This window comes from Sipha flava, unplaced genomic scaffold, assembly GCF_003268045.1.
Source record: "Sipha flava isolate LNK unplaced genomic scaffold, YSA_version1 223_pilon_pilon, whole genome shotgun sequence".
Classification (NCBI taxonomy): Eukaryota; Metazoa; Arthropoda; class Insecta; order Hemiptera; family Aphididae; genus Sipha; species Sipha flava.
The window spans coordinates 64,618-78,606 of record NW_020272855.1 but is presented as its reverse complement, the minus strand read 5'-3'; the positions used below and the strand labels follow the sequence as shown (position 1 = coordinate 78,606).

General features: G+C 27.6%; 1 protein-coding gene across 11 annotated transcripts in view; it reads left to right on the top strand.

Annotated features, from left to right (window-relative positions):
- Positions 1-13,989, top strand: part of LOC112683303 (G-protein coupled receptor Mth-like) — a 43,401-nt gene that overhangs the window by 14,989 nt on the left and 14,423 nt on the right. For 5 of the 11 annotated variants that reach the window (XM_025554269.1, XM_025554267.1, XM_025554268.1 and 2 more), the window contains 2 exons: positions 6,320-6,413; positions 11,732-12,174. In XM_025554269.1, coding sequence (XP_025410054.1) covers positions 11,891-12,174 — 284 coding nt within the window. In that variant the 5' untranslated portion in view covers positions 6,320-6,413; positions 11,732-11,890. Of the gene's footprint in view, positions 1-6,319; positions 6,414-8,590; positions 8,728-11,731; positions 12,175-13,989 lie in introns of those variants that run through there. The other 6 variants (XM_025554273.1, XM_025554274.1, XM_025554271.1 and 3 more) reach the window with 2 other exon arrangements.

The following is a 13,989-nucleotide window of genomic DNA, read 5'->3' as shown; positions in this document are numbered from 1 at the left end:
TTTTATTGAATACATTTTGGTAATATAACCACAATATGCTCGAATATTAGAATTCACAGACTATATATTAGATTCATATATAAAAAATTACGATGACTTTCCACCAAAAATATTTATCCATAGAATTCGATTTTTGAAAAGGAAATCGAACAATAGTAACATCTGCTCATTTTATCTACACATGTTTAAGAGACAACTCGTGCTGTATTCAGATAAAATATTTAGACCACATGGTATACGCAGAATAAAATGAAAGAGCAAAGGTCAAATGGTCAAGAAGGCCACTAAAACATAACTATCGGATTCTGGTAGATGTATTATATTTTTTGGTGTACGTGATCATTGTATAACATGCACAGTAGTCTATACAGTCTCATCTAAAATTATCTCTCGCAGATAATGTTTATGTTCTTAAATTTCTGATTGGATTACGTTTTAATTAACTTCACCAATAAGAAACTTAGATATAATTTCTGTTACGAGTATTAAAATTTAATAAAAATACAGTAAAATACATTAAATAATAATTTTATTATATATATATATATATATTATATAATGCTCAGTTATAGTTTAATATACAATAACACCAATAACTCACTAATAAGAACATAAATCAGGGCTATATTTAGGGGAGAGCTACAGGATGTTGTTGCCCCGATGGCTAAATATAAGAGGGTGGCTAATTTTTTTATATTTTTAATATTTAATGATCTTATATTTTTGAAGTGAAACTTCTTTACAAAATAATAAGTGTATCTCAAAAAAATATATATATCGCCAATCACGGCGTCATGACACACACATACACACACATACTGGGTAACGGTCGAGTACTGTCGATAGATTCAAAGATTTACAAACAATTTATCCTGACATTGCACTTGAAATGTATTTGTGTACACCAGCAACGAATTGTTCTTCAGCAAGATTTTTTTCAACTCGCAGAAATTTGTGTTTGGTATAATGAAGCATTTTTTATTGTTGCCCCCTGGTGTCAAATTCCTAAATATGGCCCTAACATTAACATAATATATTTTGATATAAATTACGTAAATATTGTACAGTATTCGTATAGTGTTATAATAACCCGAAAATACAAAAGTAAAAATAAAAGGAAAAAGTAGTTTAAATGTGGGGAGATATGGAAGATGTATGGGTGGTATGGTATATTTTGTATATATTCGAGTATATATATTATGAGTCGATTACCTTCTTCTTTCTTTAAGGGAAGGCTCTCGGGGTTACAAATTTTCGAGAGCCGACCAATGCAACTGAACGGTCTGTCAAGTTAAATTAAAATAACACTTGTTTTGTAGCGGGTATTCAGCCGACGAGCTGTATACTTACAACTATGGTAGGAGTGTAATGAAGTTGAAATGAAGTAACATAAACACAGGATTTGATGTACTGCAGTTAGACACTTTTCAACACTCGTACACAGTGGCGTACCTGTGAAACATTTTGGGGGGAAGGACTTAAATTAATTGCACGATTTTTTATGGTTATAATATAATCTGAAACTTTATTATAAATTATTACTAAATACTTAAAAAATGAATCATATAATAAAGTCTAAATTTCTTTTTTTAATGCCGGCAAATAAATCAATAACTTCGTCAACTTCAACTGTTCTGTGTCTATGGATATTAAGCAAAGCTATCCCAACCAAGCGTTCTTCGCCCATATTTGACCTTAACCAAGTTTTTAATCTAAGTTTAAAAGTACAAAGCAATAAAAATTAAAATAAAATATAACCATACATGATGTTAAAGCATATAACCACATTATAAAATATTGACTATATGTGATCATTACTCCTAATCCCAATTTGGTCGAATATTAATATTTTATATTACATTGATAACTGATATCAAACACGATTATAATTAGTGAAAATTAAAAATATTTATAATCTACATTATTTAAGCTGAACATTTAATTTGCATTATGGCATCAAAAAACTTCTCGGAATGAGGGACAAATGCTCTGGTTGCACCCCCCCCCCCACATGTACGCCACTGCTCGTACAGAAAACTCAAATTAAACAAATTAATTATAAAAGTTAAATATTTGTACATAGCGGTCACTTTTCGTTAGAGGCGTGCTCAGGAATTTTGAATGGGGGGTTCAACTTTTTTTTAATATAATATTATAATCAATATGCATTCTGAATTAAAATGTAAAAATTATAAGTAAACAAAGCATCATTATTGTAGCATAGAACATTTACTAAATTAAAATCATAAAACAAAGTCAAGTATGCGAGGTTTTTTTAGCAAATTATGCTCCATGCTGAAGAATAATGTAATTTAATAACGTAAATGGCATATACCTACCAGTTGTTGGTCAAAAATCTTAAAATTATTATCTTCCTGATTACCAATTCGTGTATCGATTGCAGTTGCAATAGCATTGACACTTGTGGATGAAGTGGTAAAAAAGTTCGTAATTTTATTATGCGATATTATATTAAAATATTCTGTGATATGATATGTGATAAATTGATAACTTGAGAGTTATATTTTGTGATTCGTGATTGTAAGTACTAGTTAGTAGGTAGTTACCACGGTCTTAGAATAATAATAGTTACTATCACCAATATCAAATAATACAGACCAATAAGGAGAAACTGATACCTAATAAATAAATAAATTTTTATAAAAAAAAAAAAATCTAAAATTGGGAAACACAATAATTATAATTATACGTAAGTAGTTAATACATATTATATATTTGTCAAGTATTCATGAGGGGTTTTGAACTCTCTAACTCTCCCTTCCGAGCACGTCCATGCTCGTCACAGAAGACTCCTTTATGGTCCGTGCGCACGCACAGACGACCTCAGATCAAGAGCCGGGGAAAAGAATATTGTGTCCTTGTTACTTGTATATAGGGGTATGGCCGGATGCACCTTAGACTGATCGTTTCAAGATGTGAACTACTTATGATATCAATGGAGTATTGTAAGGTTAGACCTTTATTGTTTGACTTGAGTTGATCGTGCGAGTATCAAAAGAGCTGTAATTTATTATTTTTTCAAATAGTTTAAGATCATATGGTACATATTATTATAAAATATTGTTACAGTATTTTATTTTCAAATGATGCAATGGCTGTATTAATTGTGCTATTTAAATTTGCCTATCTTCAAATATGAAAATATTTTTAATACAATTTATTACTGGTTAAAGTGACTGACTGGCTATTATATACTTTTAAACAATATATTATTAGCACATTTGATCAAGCAAGTATGCATTTCAGTAAGAGACGAAAATAGTTTTCAGTATTATCGGATATTTATCAGCCTAATCAGTGCCGGATTAAACATTAAATGACCCACAAATTTTGTGGGTCCCTAGACAAATAAAAATTTAGGTTACAAAATTGTTTTTTACATACATCTTTAACATTACTATCCAATAATTTAAATAAACAGCTTTAATAAATAAAATTATGTTTATTAAATTTTTTTATTTGCAAGAAAAATGAATTAATTATTATATTATTTATATTATTTTCAAAATAATTCTAACTAATGCGTGTGAAGCTTTTCACGCTTCATTTTATTCCACATTTTATTCTCCTCATCCAAATATTTTTGTCTTATTAAAAGCAATAATTGAAAAACAGACAAGCACATATATTTCGAATAGAGTATATTTAATATATAACTTAATTTTGAATAATTGACGATCAAAAAGTAACTTGTTAAATGTGAAGAAATACAATTCTTAATTTATTTATATTATATTAAGTATTAATACTCAAACAAAAATCGGTTAGTGTATTAATTTATTATGTAATTATAACTAATAAGTTTTCCTTGGATATTGTAAAATGTCAAATTGGTATTTGAAAAGGTAATTTTAAGTGCAAATGATAAACTCCCATAATTTATTTAATAATTATCAGTTAATGCTTTTATTTTATAAATTACATAAACATTAATGTAATTATTGTTACAATAATTATAAACTATATCATATTGCTATTGAGCATTTTAGATTAAATTTTATGTATAGAAATAAATAAATAAATGTTTAGCCTGGAGTATTATTATATTCGTAAAGTATAACCGTTTTTGAATTAAAAATTCCTTGTGAGATTATATACATAGTCATTAATATCGTAACTAAAAAAAAACTAAACCAGTCATACTTTACAAAACATAATAAATTATTATTTTATTTTTTATTTGAATTGCCAATGACTGAAATTAGTTAATCAGTATTTATCTTTTATACACTTTACACGTCGTTGTAAGTGATATGTATGTTTTATATATAAGGCCAGTCCGGATTTGGTCTACCGACAATTGTACGAAATCGTACTTCTCGTATAAAAAGAAGGTGAATAGACAATATAAAATTACATTAAATCTGGAGTGTCCGAACAAATCAGAACGAATGGCTTTTCAATTATTAGAAAATGGTTGTATATTTTCGGAATACTAAAATGAGACTGATAAATTAATTAGTTCATGTATATTATTGCAATAAACCAAGTCGAATGATAATTTATATGATAATAAAAATTAAATACTCCTTTACATTACTGTGGGATCGTTATTCTAGTTGGTTTTTTAAATTAAATTTTTAAATCAAAACTACCGTGAATTACGATGATAATATAACTGTCCATAAAATCTGATTTACTTAGATTATTACATTAGCCCATAGACCATGTATACAGTAATATGCGAATTGGTGTTACGATAGACGATGTAGTTTGAAATAATAAAATATAGTTTGAGTTTCAAATATATGTTCTTAGAACATTGTTATAATTTTTGATAATAAAAGTTAATAACTGTGTTTAATTAACTAAGTAAATCTTAATGACTCCTTCTTCTGTACACTCCATTTAAAAGAAAGCATCAGCGATCTATCTTATATTCTCTTTGATTGCCCCTTCTTATTTAATAAACGCAATATGCTATTTAACTCTTAAGTCCCTCAATATTCCATTTAATATTTTTGACGTTCCAAACTGTAATTCAAAACCTAATATTATTCTTATTATTTCCTTCATTCATGAGACTCTTATTTAATTTTTTGTTATTTTAATATTTTTAATGTTTTAATATTAATATTTAATGTATTTTAATTATTATTATTAATACAGTTGTTGAGCTTAATACTATTAACTTAAAGTTCTGAAAAATAATTTAAAGTACATTGTGATAAGTTATAAATAATTGTCAGTGCATCAATAATGGTTGTTGGTTTTGCTAAACTAATTACAATAAAAAAACTCAGTATTACTTATTAAATTTAAAAAACCATTATTTTTACATGCAAATTGTTGCTAAATTGTTGTGATACAATAGACTTGTAACTTAAATACATTTATTAAATTTTTATTTCACAAATTATTTCATATCCTATTGTCCATGAAGTCAAAACGACTTTTAAAGGATTCCATTAAAATTATTTTCATCGAATAACTAATACAATTTAAAAACAAAATAGCTCTTTTCTCTGAAAATGAATTTTCGTAATATAATTTTATGCATGGAGCAAAAATTAGTGCAAGCAATTTATATATATATTTTGTAGAATTAATTATTTTACATTCATTATTTACCGTAAGATGTAACAAATATATATAGTTAATAATAAATAATGCATAGCATTAAGACTGTTAATATAGAAAAAAATGTTAATGGATCGCGTATTTTGATGGTAGTCGCTTGTTATTTTGGGCAATAGTTGTTCTGCTATCGTTTAATATATAATTTATAGTGATACACGATTAAAATTACTTGTCTTTTTCGACAATGCTTATTTCCCGTAAAATATTGTATGATATTTATATTTATTATATTACCGGTGTACGCATTATTCTACAAGATTACTGAAGCACGTAAGTGCTCTGATTTTATAAATTTAATATTACCTAATGAAATTTATCATATTGTATTTCGTTAAACCATGGCAAATATATTGCAAAAAAAGAAGTCCAGTAATTCAATATTGTTTTAATGGTATGGTTATTCGTTATAGATTATTAACGGTGCGCGTTTCCTCATGCGATATAAATCAATTAGAAAATTCAGTTTTCACAACCTACACTTAGTACCGGTCTATAAAGGGGTATGCGTTTATTTTCCACGGAAAATATTCGTGTATGTTATACAATAACTGTTTGGATTCGACTAATTGTTCGTAAACAACATTTTCATATATAATTTCTTATTTTGATATATACCATACACGTCAATGGAGTGTATGTGATGTAGTTGCGAAGAAAGGGGATTACAGGAACATTTTTTATTTACACTTGATTCATTTAAACGTTTATTTGTTTGCAGAATTATTCAAGAACTTAAAAAAAGAAAAGAAAATATTAATAATTCAAAAAATATAGCAGTATTTTTCTAATCAAAAACAACCTTTGAAATTAGAGTGAGTATTAAAAAATAATAAATATGAGTATATACGGATTATACAAACCGTATTTTCAATTGAATTTCTTCGTGGTACTTATAACTTTTAATTTTCAATATTTATTTATAAAAACAGTAAATATTATAAATACTTAAGTGAAATGTACTTTTATTTTTACTATCACATTTATTTATAATAATGTCTTACTTTATAATTATTTCTTACTCAAATAATTATATTATGACAAACGTGTGCACTAACAATTGCCGTATACAAATATACATGATACCAAAAAATGTGTATAAATTATAGCCATGCATTGTATGCATTGTACTAATCAATATGGAACGTATTATATAATATAATGAATTGTTTCCGAAATTCAAATTAAATTGAATTTCCATATAATTTTGTTGTTTTGTTAGATATTTATACCAGCTGGGTTTTTATACAGGTTGTATAATGGATCTCAGTAATAGATATTAATTGGTTTCGGTTAATGGTACCGTCTGGTGTGTTATGATTAAAGACCAGATTTAATTGAGATTGCAACTTTTTATTGATACTCGGTAAATCAAATCTGATCAAATTTGTTTATGAATCAGATTAATTACAGTTTTCCTATTTAATTTAATAATGCAATTTTCAACGATTTTGCAATTTTGGTATACTTTACGTGATAAAATATACAAATTATTATTTCCAAAGTGATTTTACAAAAAAAAATTTTTCTACGACGTAAATTTTTATAAGTAGTTAATGTAGTTTAGGATTTTTAAAATTATATTTATCTGAGTTATCCACAAAACTCACAAGTTATGAAGAATCAAATAGTCAATTACTTTAATAGTTTAAACATATTTAGTGAAATCGAAAATATTTCTATAAATATTCGCGGTCCTAATGGAAAAATTGTTAAAGATAAATTAAAATATATCGATTCAAACTTACTCTGAGATTATGACAGGAAATCAAAATGTTTCTTTAGATATAATACCAAATTTTTTTCAATTATTTTAAATATGCATCTATAACAAGTGTCGACGTTGAACGTACTTTTTCATTATGTAAACATATTTTAAGTAACAGACGATACAATTTTCAAGAACACACTTTAGAGGTGTATATAATTATAAATTATATTTCAAAAAAATTATATGTTTTGTAAATATTATATTAATGTCCATAATATTATTTAAGTAAGTAATTAACGATTATATATTTGATATGATTTTTCTATGTAATTTTTATGTGTATTTCATTGCAATTTTAACATATTTATACTGCAATTTTGATACAGATTCATTGCAATTTTGGCATCTTTTAAGTGCAATTTTGAGATATTTTTAATGCAATTATATCCGGTCTTTATTTATGATGCTTTAGAGAATCCTGATAAAATAACGCATATTATTCTAATTTTCGTTTCATGACATGCGCATACGTTAGTCTGCGTCACGTGTGTCAGTTGAACATGCATTAAAAATTAACTAATTAGTCGGCTAGTCCACGTATTATACGCGATTGCATGTCGTTTTGCCGATGTACAATTCTGACCCCGCAGTGTCGCACAATGTTACTACGGCGCGTTTCACTACCGTCGATACCTCTTCACGATGATGATAGTGTGATTACACGTGTTTTAAGAAGAACCGTTTAGGTACGTAATATCTGTTCAATATGTGTTTTTACATTTTACATTAGTACATTTTTAAACAAGTGTACAGTAATAATAATAATAATAATAATAACGATAGTTATAATAACAATAACATCAACAGTAGAACCATTTCTGTTAATAGGATTCGATAAAAATTACGTTTTCGTATAAAACACACATATAATAACACATTGTTCATATTATACACGTACGGCGTGATCTACTAATTATTGTAATTGATGTTACAATATTTTATTATTTTGAAAATATATTTACCGACGATATTGACTACATTGCTACAAGCGACTACTTCAATCTCCAGGGAAATGAGTGAAACATTGACATACGTGTGTCATAAACTTTTAAGCTTTTGTTTACAATTTACTACTATTGCTAGTGCAATGATAGTTGATACTACTGATTCAAACCAGATGCAATGATGGTTGTAAAAAAAATAAAAAAAATACAAATTATTTAAATTTATTTAATTTGCATTTAGTACATAATACATGACGTGTATGGAAAATAATGATATATCGCAAAAAATGTATCGAAAATAGTGTAATAAATTACCAAGAAAACCGTTTTGTGTCGATCGAGTGATGACAATTTTTTTTTCAGTGAATGTATTTGGTATAGTGACCATTGAAAGTGTAACATTATTCTACAAAGGTAATTTATACTACACATAAATTGTATTGAAAATGCATAACTATAATGAAATTAAAATCTTAATGCTTTTTTTATTATTATTAAAACCAAATTGCAATAAAAATATATTTAAAATTATAAAAAATTAAAAATATTTAATTGGTAAAAATATTTATCGTGCATTTTCTATATATTTTAATTTTTTTAATATTGGATTACATTACACAATTAAAATATTATCATAATATATTAATATATTATTATTTTTTTTAATATATTCATTATTCTCATTCGTAGAAATTTTTATTATTAAATTATACTATTCAATTTACTTTATCAATACACCTGCAGAATTGTATAAGTAGAACATAAATTAATGTTACCTTATGCATTGATCACAGGTCACAATGAACAGTCTAAGTATATGCTTGTCGCTGGTATGCGCGCGCATGTGTGATTGAGCGTAAATGTTGGAACCGATAAATATAATAAGAAAAGTACAATTACTTTTTATATAATAATTTATTTAAATTATACTTACAAAAATAAAACAAGTACCGTGAAATTATCACGTTATTAATCAAGAAACATTTACTGGTGTATATTATATTAAGTTATTACCTATTATCGTATATGTATAGTATGTATACTGACGTATTAGTAGGTATTGTAAAACTCAGCGTTTATCAACCTTTGTAATGTTGTAACCCCCAAAATAGTGAAAAATAAATTCAATCACATTACGACCTCCTTCCTCCTTATAATAAAAACAAATTTAAGTTTTTATCTGCATTACCAGTTACATAATATATTATACTGTTAACCATTAACGACACAAAAATACAAATTTTTTGAATTGCTAGATGAATAAAATGAATTTTATAGTGTACTTATACTGATAATCGGTCAAAATATCCAAGGACAAAATATCCAAATTTATCCGTTTTTCCAAAAATTAGTATCAAATTATTTAATTGACTTGTTAGAAGCAATAATATCACAGTTATTATAGATTATGACCGTTATGGGTATTGTTAAATTGAGATATCATTCCGTTTTGACTTCTGGTTTTTACTGTTGGGTTTGATAAATTGCCCAATAGCAGTAAATTAAACGAATATTTAAACGGTAATAAGTCGCAAACGGATTACTGAAATTAAATTCTGTAAACGTTAAAATTTATATTTATTATTTAAAAATTTTCACCATCGAAAATAGGTATTGCCATTTGAAAATCGAAAGTTGATAGTGTTTTATCAAATAAGGGAGGAAGTTAAAATTATAAAAATTGTAACACAGTGTAAAATAGTAAAACTTAGAAAGTTTAAAAAAAAAATTATTTTAAAATTCCTAATACTTCCCGAGATATTAACTGGTTTACGATAAAAAAATCACTCTGTATTTTGTGATATAACGATTAACTTAATTTATTATACTTTTAAAGCGTATATAGGTTGAATTAATTTTATGAGCTAATTTTTATAATTTAATATTTAAGCTAATATTTTCAAAAAATTTAGGTTTTTTATGATTAAATAATTTAATATTTGAGCTAATTGTATTAGAATGTATAGTGTAATGTACTAATTTTCGGAAAAACGGATAAATTTGGATATTTTATCTGTGGATATTTTGTCCTTGGATATTTTGACCTAGATTTATTTATATTATACACTTTTTTATTTTTATCATTATGGTTATGTATGAATTTTTTATTTTTAATGTAAATAAAATGTTGCTTTTCTGCATTAGTGTTAAGTTATTTCTGACGGAAGCGACCCTAAGTTTGAGAAGCGTTGGTACAAATAATATTTTTTATGTGAAACATACAATCATGGGTTTAACATGTGTTTGAAACATGGCCGTAGTAGGGTGGTGTAAAGCGGCATTGTAAACTCGACTAAAAACTGTTCAATATATTAAATACCAACTACCCGCACGTGTTTTCTCCGGTAAAAGGACGTTTCGCCCCCGTCAAATATACGGGTCCACGGACGTTTCGTCCACGTCTATTATTAAGATAGGACATTAGGCCTCTGGGAGTTATATAGAGTTATATAGTTATTTAGTTATATATAGTTATACCTACCCATAGGACGTTTAATTCCATAATTATTATTGTTATCAATATAGCAAGTCTACGTTCAATAAAACCAATTATGTGTTGTTAGCATTAATATAAGGGTGAACTGACGCGTCAGTGACGTATTATCAAACTTCAAAGAAAAAATACTGTCCTTGTTTATAGGTTGATTTTGTACGATATTTACAAATGAGTTATGAGTATATAAGATATTACAAATAAAAATTCCCATAACCCGCTTAGAAATGAAGTGTCATAAAAAAAAAACGACGTACAAACACAAATAATATACTTCATTTTATGATTGATAATAGATCAGTTAACTCTAATATAAAAACTATAATAACACGAAAGTGGTCCTACTGATTTACTGTTTTGTATGAATTTAGTAAGACAGAAACAATAACGCGGTTACACGCGTATTACAATGACGGATGCTAAATCGTTATGTCAGACCAAACCTAGGCAAATGTGGTAGTTTAATTGTTATGATCGTACTAAGATCAAAGTTTTTATGTTAAACCCCATAATGTGTAAACATATCATTACTATTATTGTATGGGCGCAAGAGAGCGATGAGAAAATTGTTAACGGTAAATTTTATCAGATGTTAACTTTTTAATATACTTTGGTAAATATAATAATATCTGCTATACGTATTTCGATGCTTGGTCGATACGAGAGTTTATGACGTTACCGACGGGTCTTTTTCTCAACACGATATAAGTTATTTCAATCTTGTAATTATGAAATTTGCTTATTGTAATAAATTTTTTACCGCGAAGAATGTACATTTTCTTTCATAAAAAAAAATTAAAGAAATAACCGCTCGTGTCGATACCAATTGAATAAAATATGAATGCGCGTGTAAATATGCACTGGGAAATCAACGTTCATATAATCTTGTCGTTAAATAAAACAATAATTTTTGTCGTTTTTCAGGGGTTCAGCAGCAACTGAAGCACTAGCAGCGGCGTCGACACAGGAATCGAACCGGAAGTAAACCGAAAAACTTGTTTCGAGCCGTCGTAACCTATCTGTGCACAGTGCGACAACTCGCCATAATGATTCACTTCCGGTCCGAGACACCGTCACAATAATATGTTCACGTTCGCGTACACGGTCTTATTGGTTGGGGCGTGCGCGTCCTGGCCCCCAGCGTCCGGCTTCGGCGGCGTCAAGGTGAAGAAATGCTGTCCCAGAGACACGATACTGAAGATCGACATGAGCTCGTGCACGGAATACGTGCCGGGTGACCAGAACGATCGCGAGTCGTACGGCTGGTCGTCAGACAGCGAGTCCGACCCCGACTCGGGTGAAGTAATATCTAGCACCCTCGTCGACGACATCAAGCTGTCCTTGGCCAACAGTACCACCGTGCCCTGGTCAGTATTGCATACGCACGTACATTGGGGGCGAGTCGAGGGAGTGGTACGAATTTTATCTGTAATTAATTAAAAAATATTTAAACCCACTTTCCCATCTTTATTACACTCTAAACGGTATTTGAGCACGTCCCTGGGCATGGGCCGACTAAGACACTATACTTCTTCGTCTAAATGACTTTTTTTCTCCTCTATATTACCGGTCGGACGGAGTTTTCTCCTTCGCAAAAATTATATTGAGATTCTCTTATTTTTGCTATAATTATATCAGTAGAACAAAATTATATTACCTTTCATCAGAATTTTAAATTAAAATTTCAACTTTAAACAAATTAAAATTTTGTGATAGCCACTGAAATGTACCAACGAAATTCAATAAATTGTATGAAATCCTCGATAAACCATACATATATCAATATTAATCTAGAGACTATACAGTCCGTAGTTGATTTCTGAATCGCGCGAGATAGCAGTTTTTGTCATGAATCCGTCGTAATGCGATAAACATTTTTTTTTCGCTTAAATTTCATAACTTATATTAAAAAATTGTACACATATAGAATACTCTGATTTTTAAGCAAAGAATACGTTAATTAAAAAAAATATGCGTTTGCAATGATTTAATCTTATTTTACAATTCCAAAGATATTTGCTGTTAAAAAATAAAAATGAACTTCGGAAATCATGAATTCATTTTTTTTTTTTTTGCTGTAGATTTATTACTGAACCCGTAACCATATCGAATGGGTTGTAGTTGGTATAAAAATAATTACATTTTATATACAAATAAGGAAACAGACATGTAGTTTTCAATTCGGCTGCTAAATGTGTATATTGTGGATTTAAATCTTTTAAATTTTTTTTTCCAGTACAACCGACAGAAATTATGGGGTCGGTTTTCATGAATTTATAACACTCTATTGAATGGTATATATTGTATCGTCTTAATAAAAGAAAGCATATACCATCACTAGGTTATAAATGATGTTTTATTATAACATCTGCGTAGCATTTTAAATATTTTTGGGATTATTCTCTACGGGACACTTAACAGAACGTACCTTACATCGGAATGTTTGAACATTTTAAATGTTATATAAGCAGATGTTTCAGTTAACAGGAGATAGAACTTATTATTTATTGGTCTTACCAAAACTTCATTGTCAACATCAGACCCATATTCTCCCTATTCAAATAGTTATTGTAAAAAGGAAAAAAAAAGAAATAAAATAAAATAATACAATACACATGCTTCGAAAAATAATTTCAGTACGATATGATTTAGGTCTATATACGAGTATATATATATATTTCATTACTTTGGAACATGGATAATTTATCTACGTGACATTTTCACTATTTTTGGGTTATTGTCTGCGGTATACTTCATAGAATGTATAGATATACATATATACATATATACCATATATCCGATGTTTAAACACTCTAAATAAGTATTATTATATCCTGTAGAGGTTGACTTGTCGATATAAATAGGAGATAAAACATACTTGTCTTACTGACATTCTACAGTCAAAGATAAATTATATATAGTGTTATTCAAATAAATTTTGTAAAAAAAAGTGAATATCAAAAAATAACACATGTTTAAAAATATTAATATTATACTATAAAATACCTATATAAATTAGATCTACAGTTCACATAGATAATATATAGTTAATTTACATCATTAAACTATTGATAATCAACAGGTCGTTAAAAAAGATAGTTTCGTTGATAGTTTTTCTTTCATTTCGAAATAATCGTAATAATTTATGAAATCAATAAAAATTTAACACATGGAAATTATTT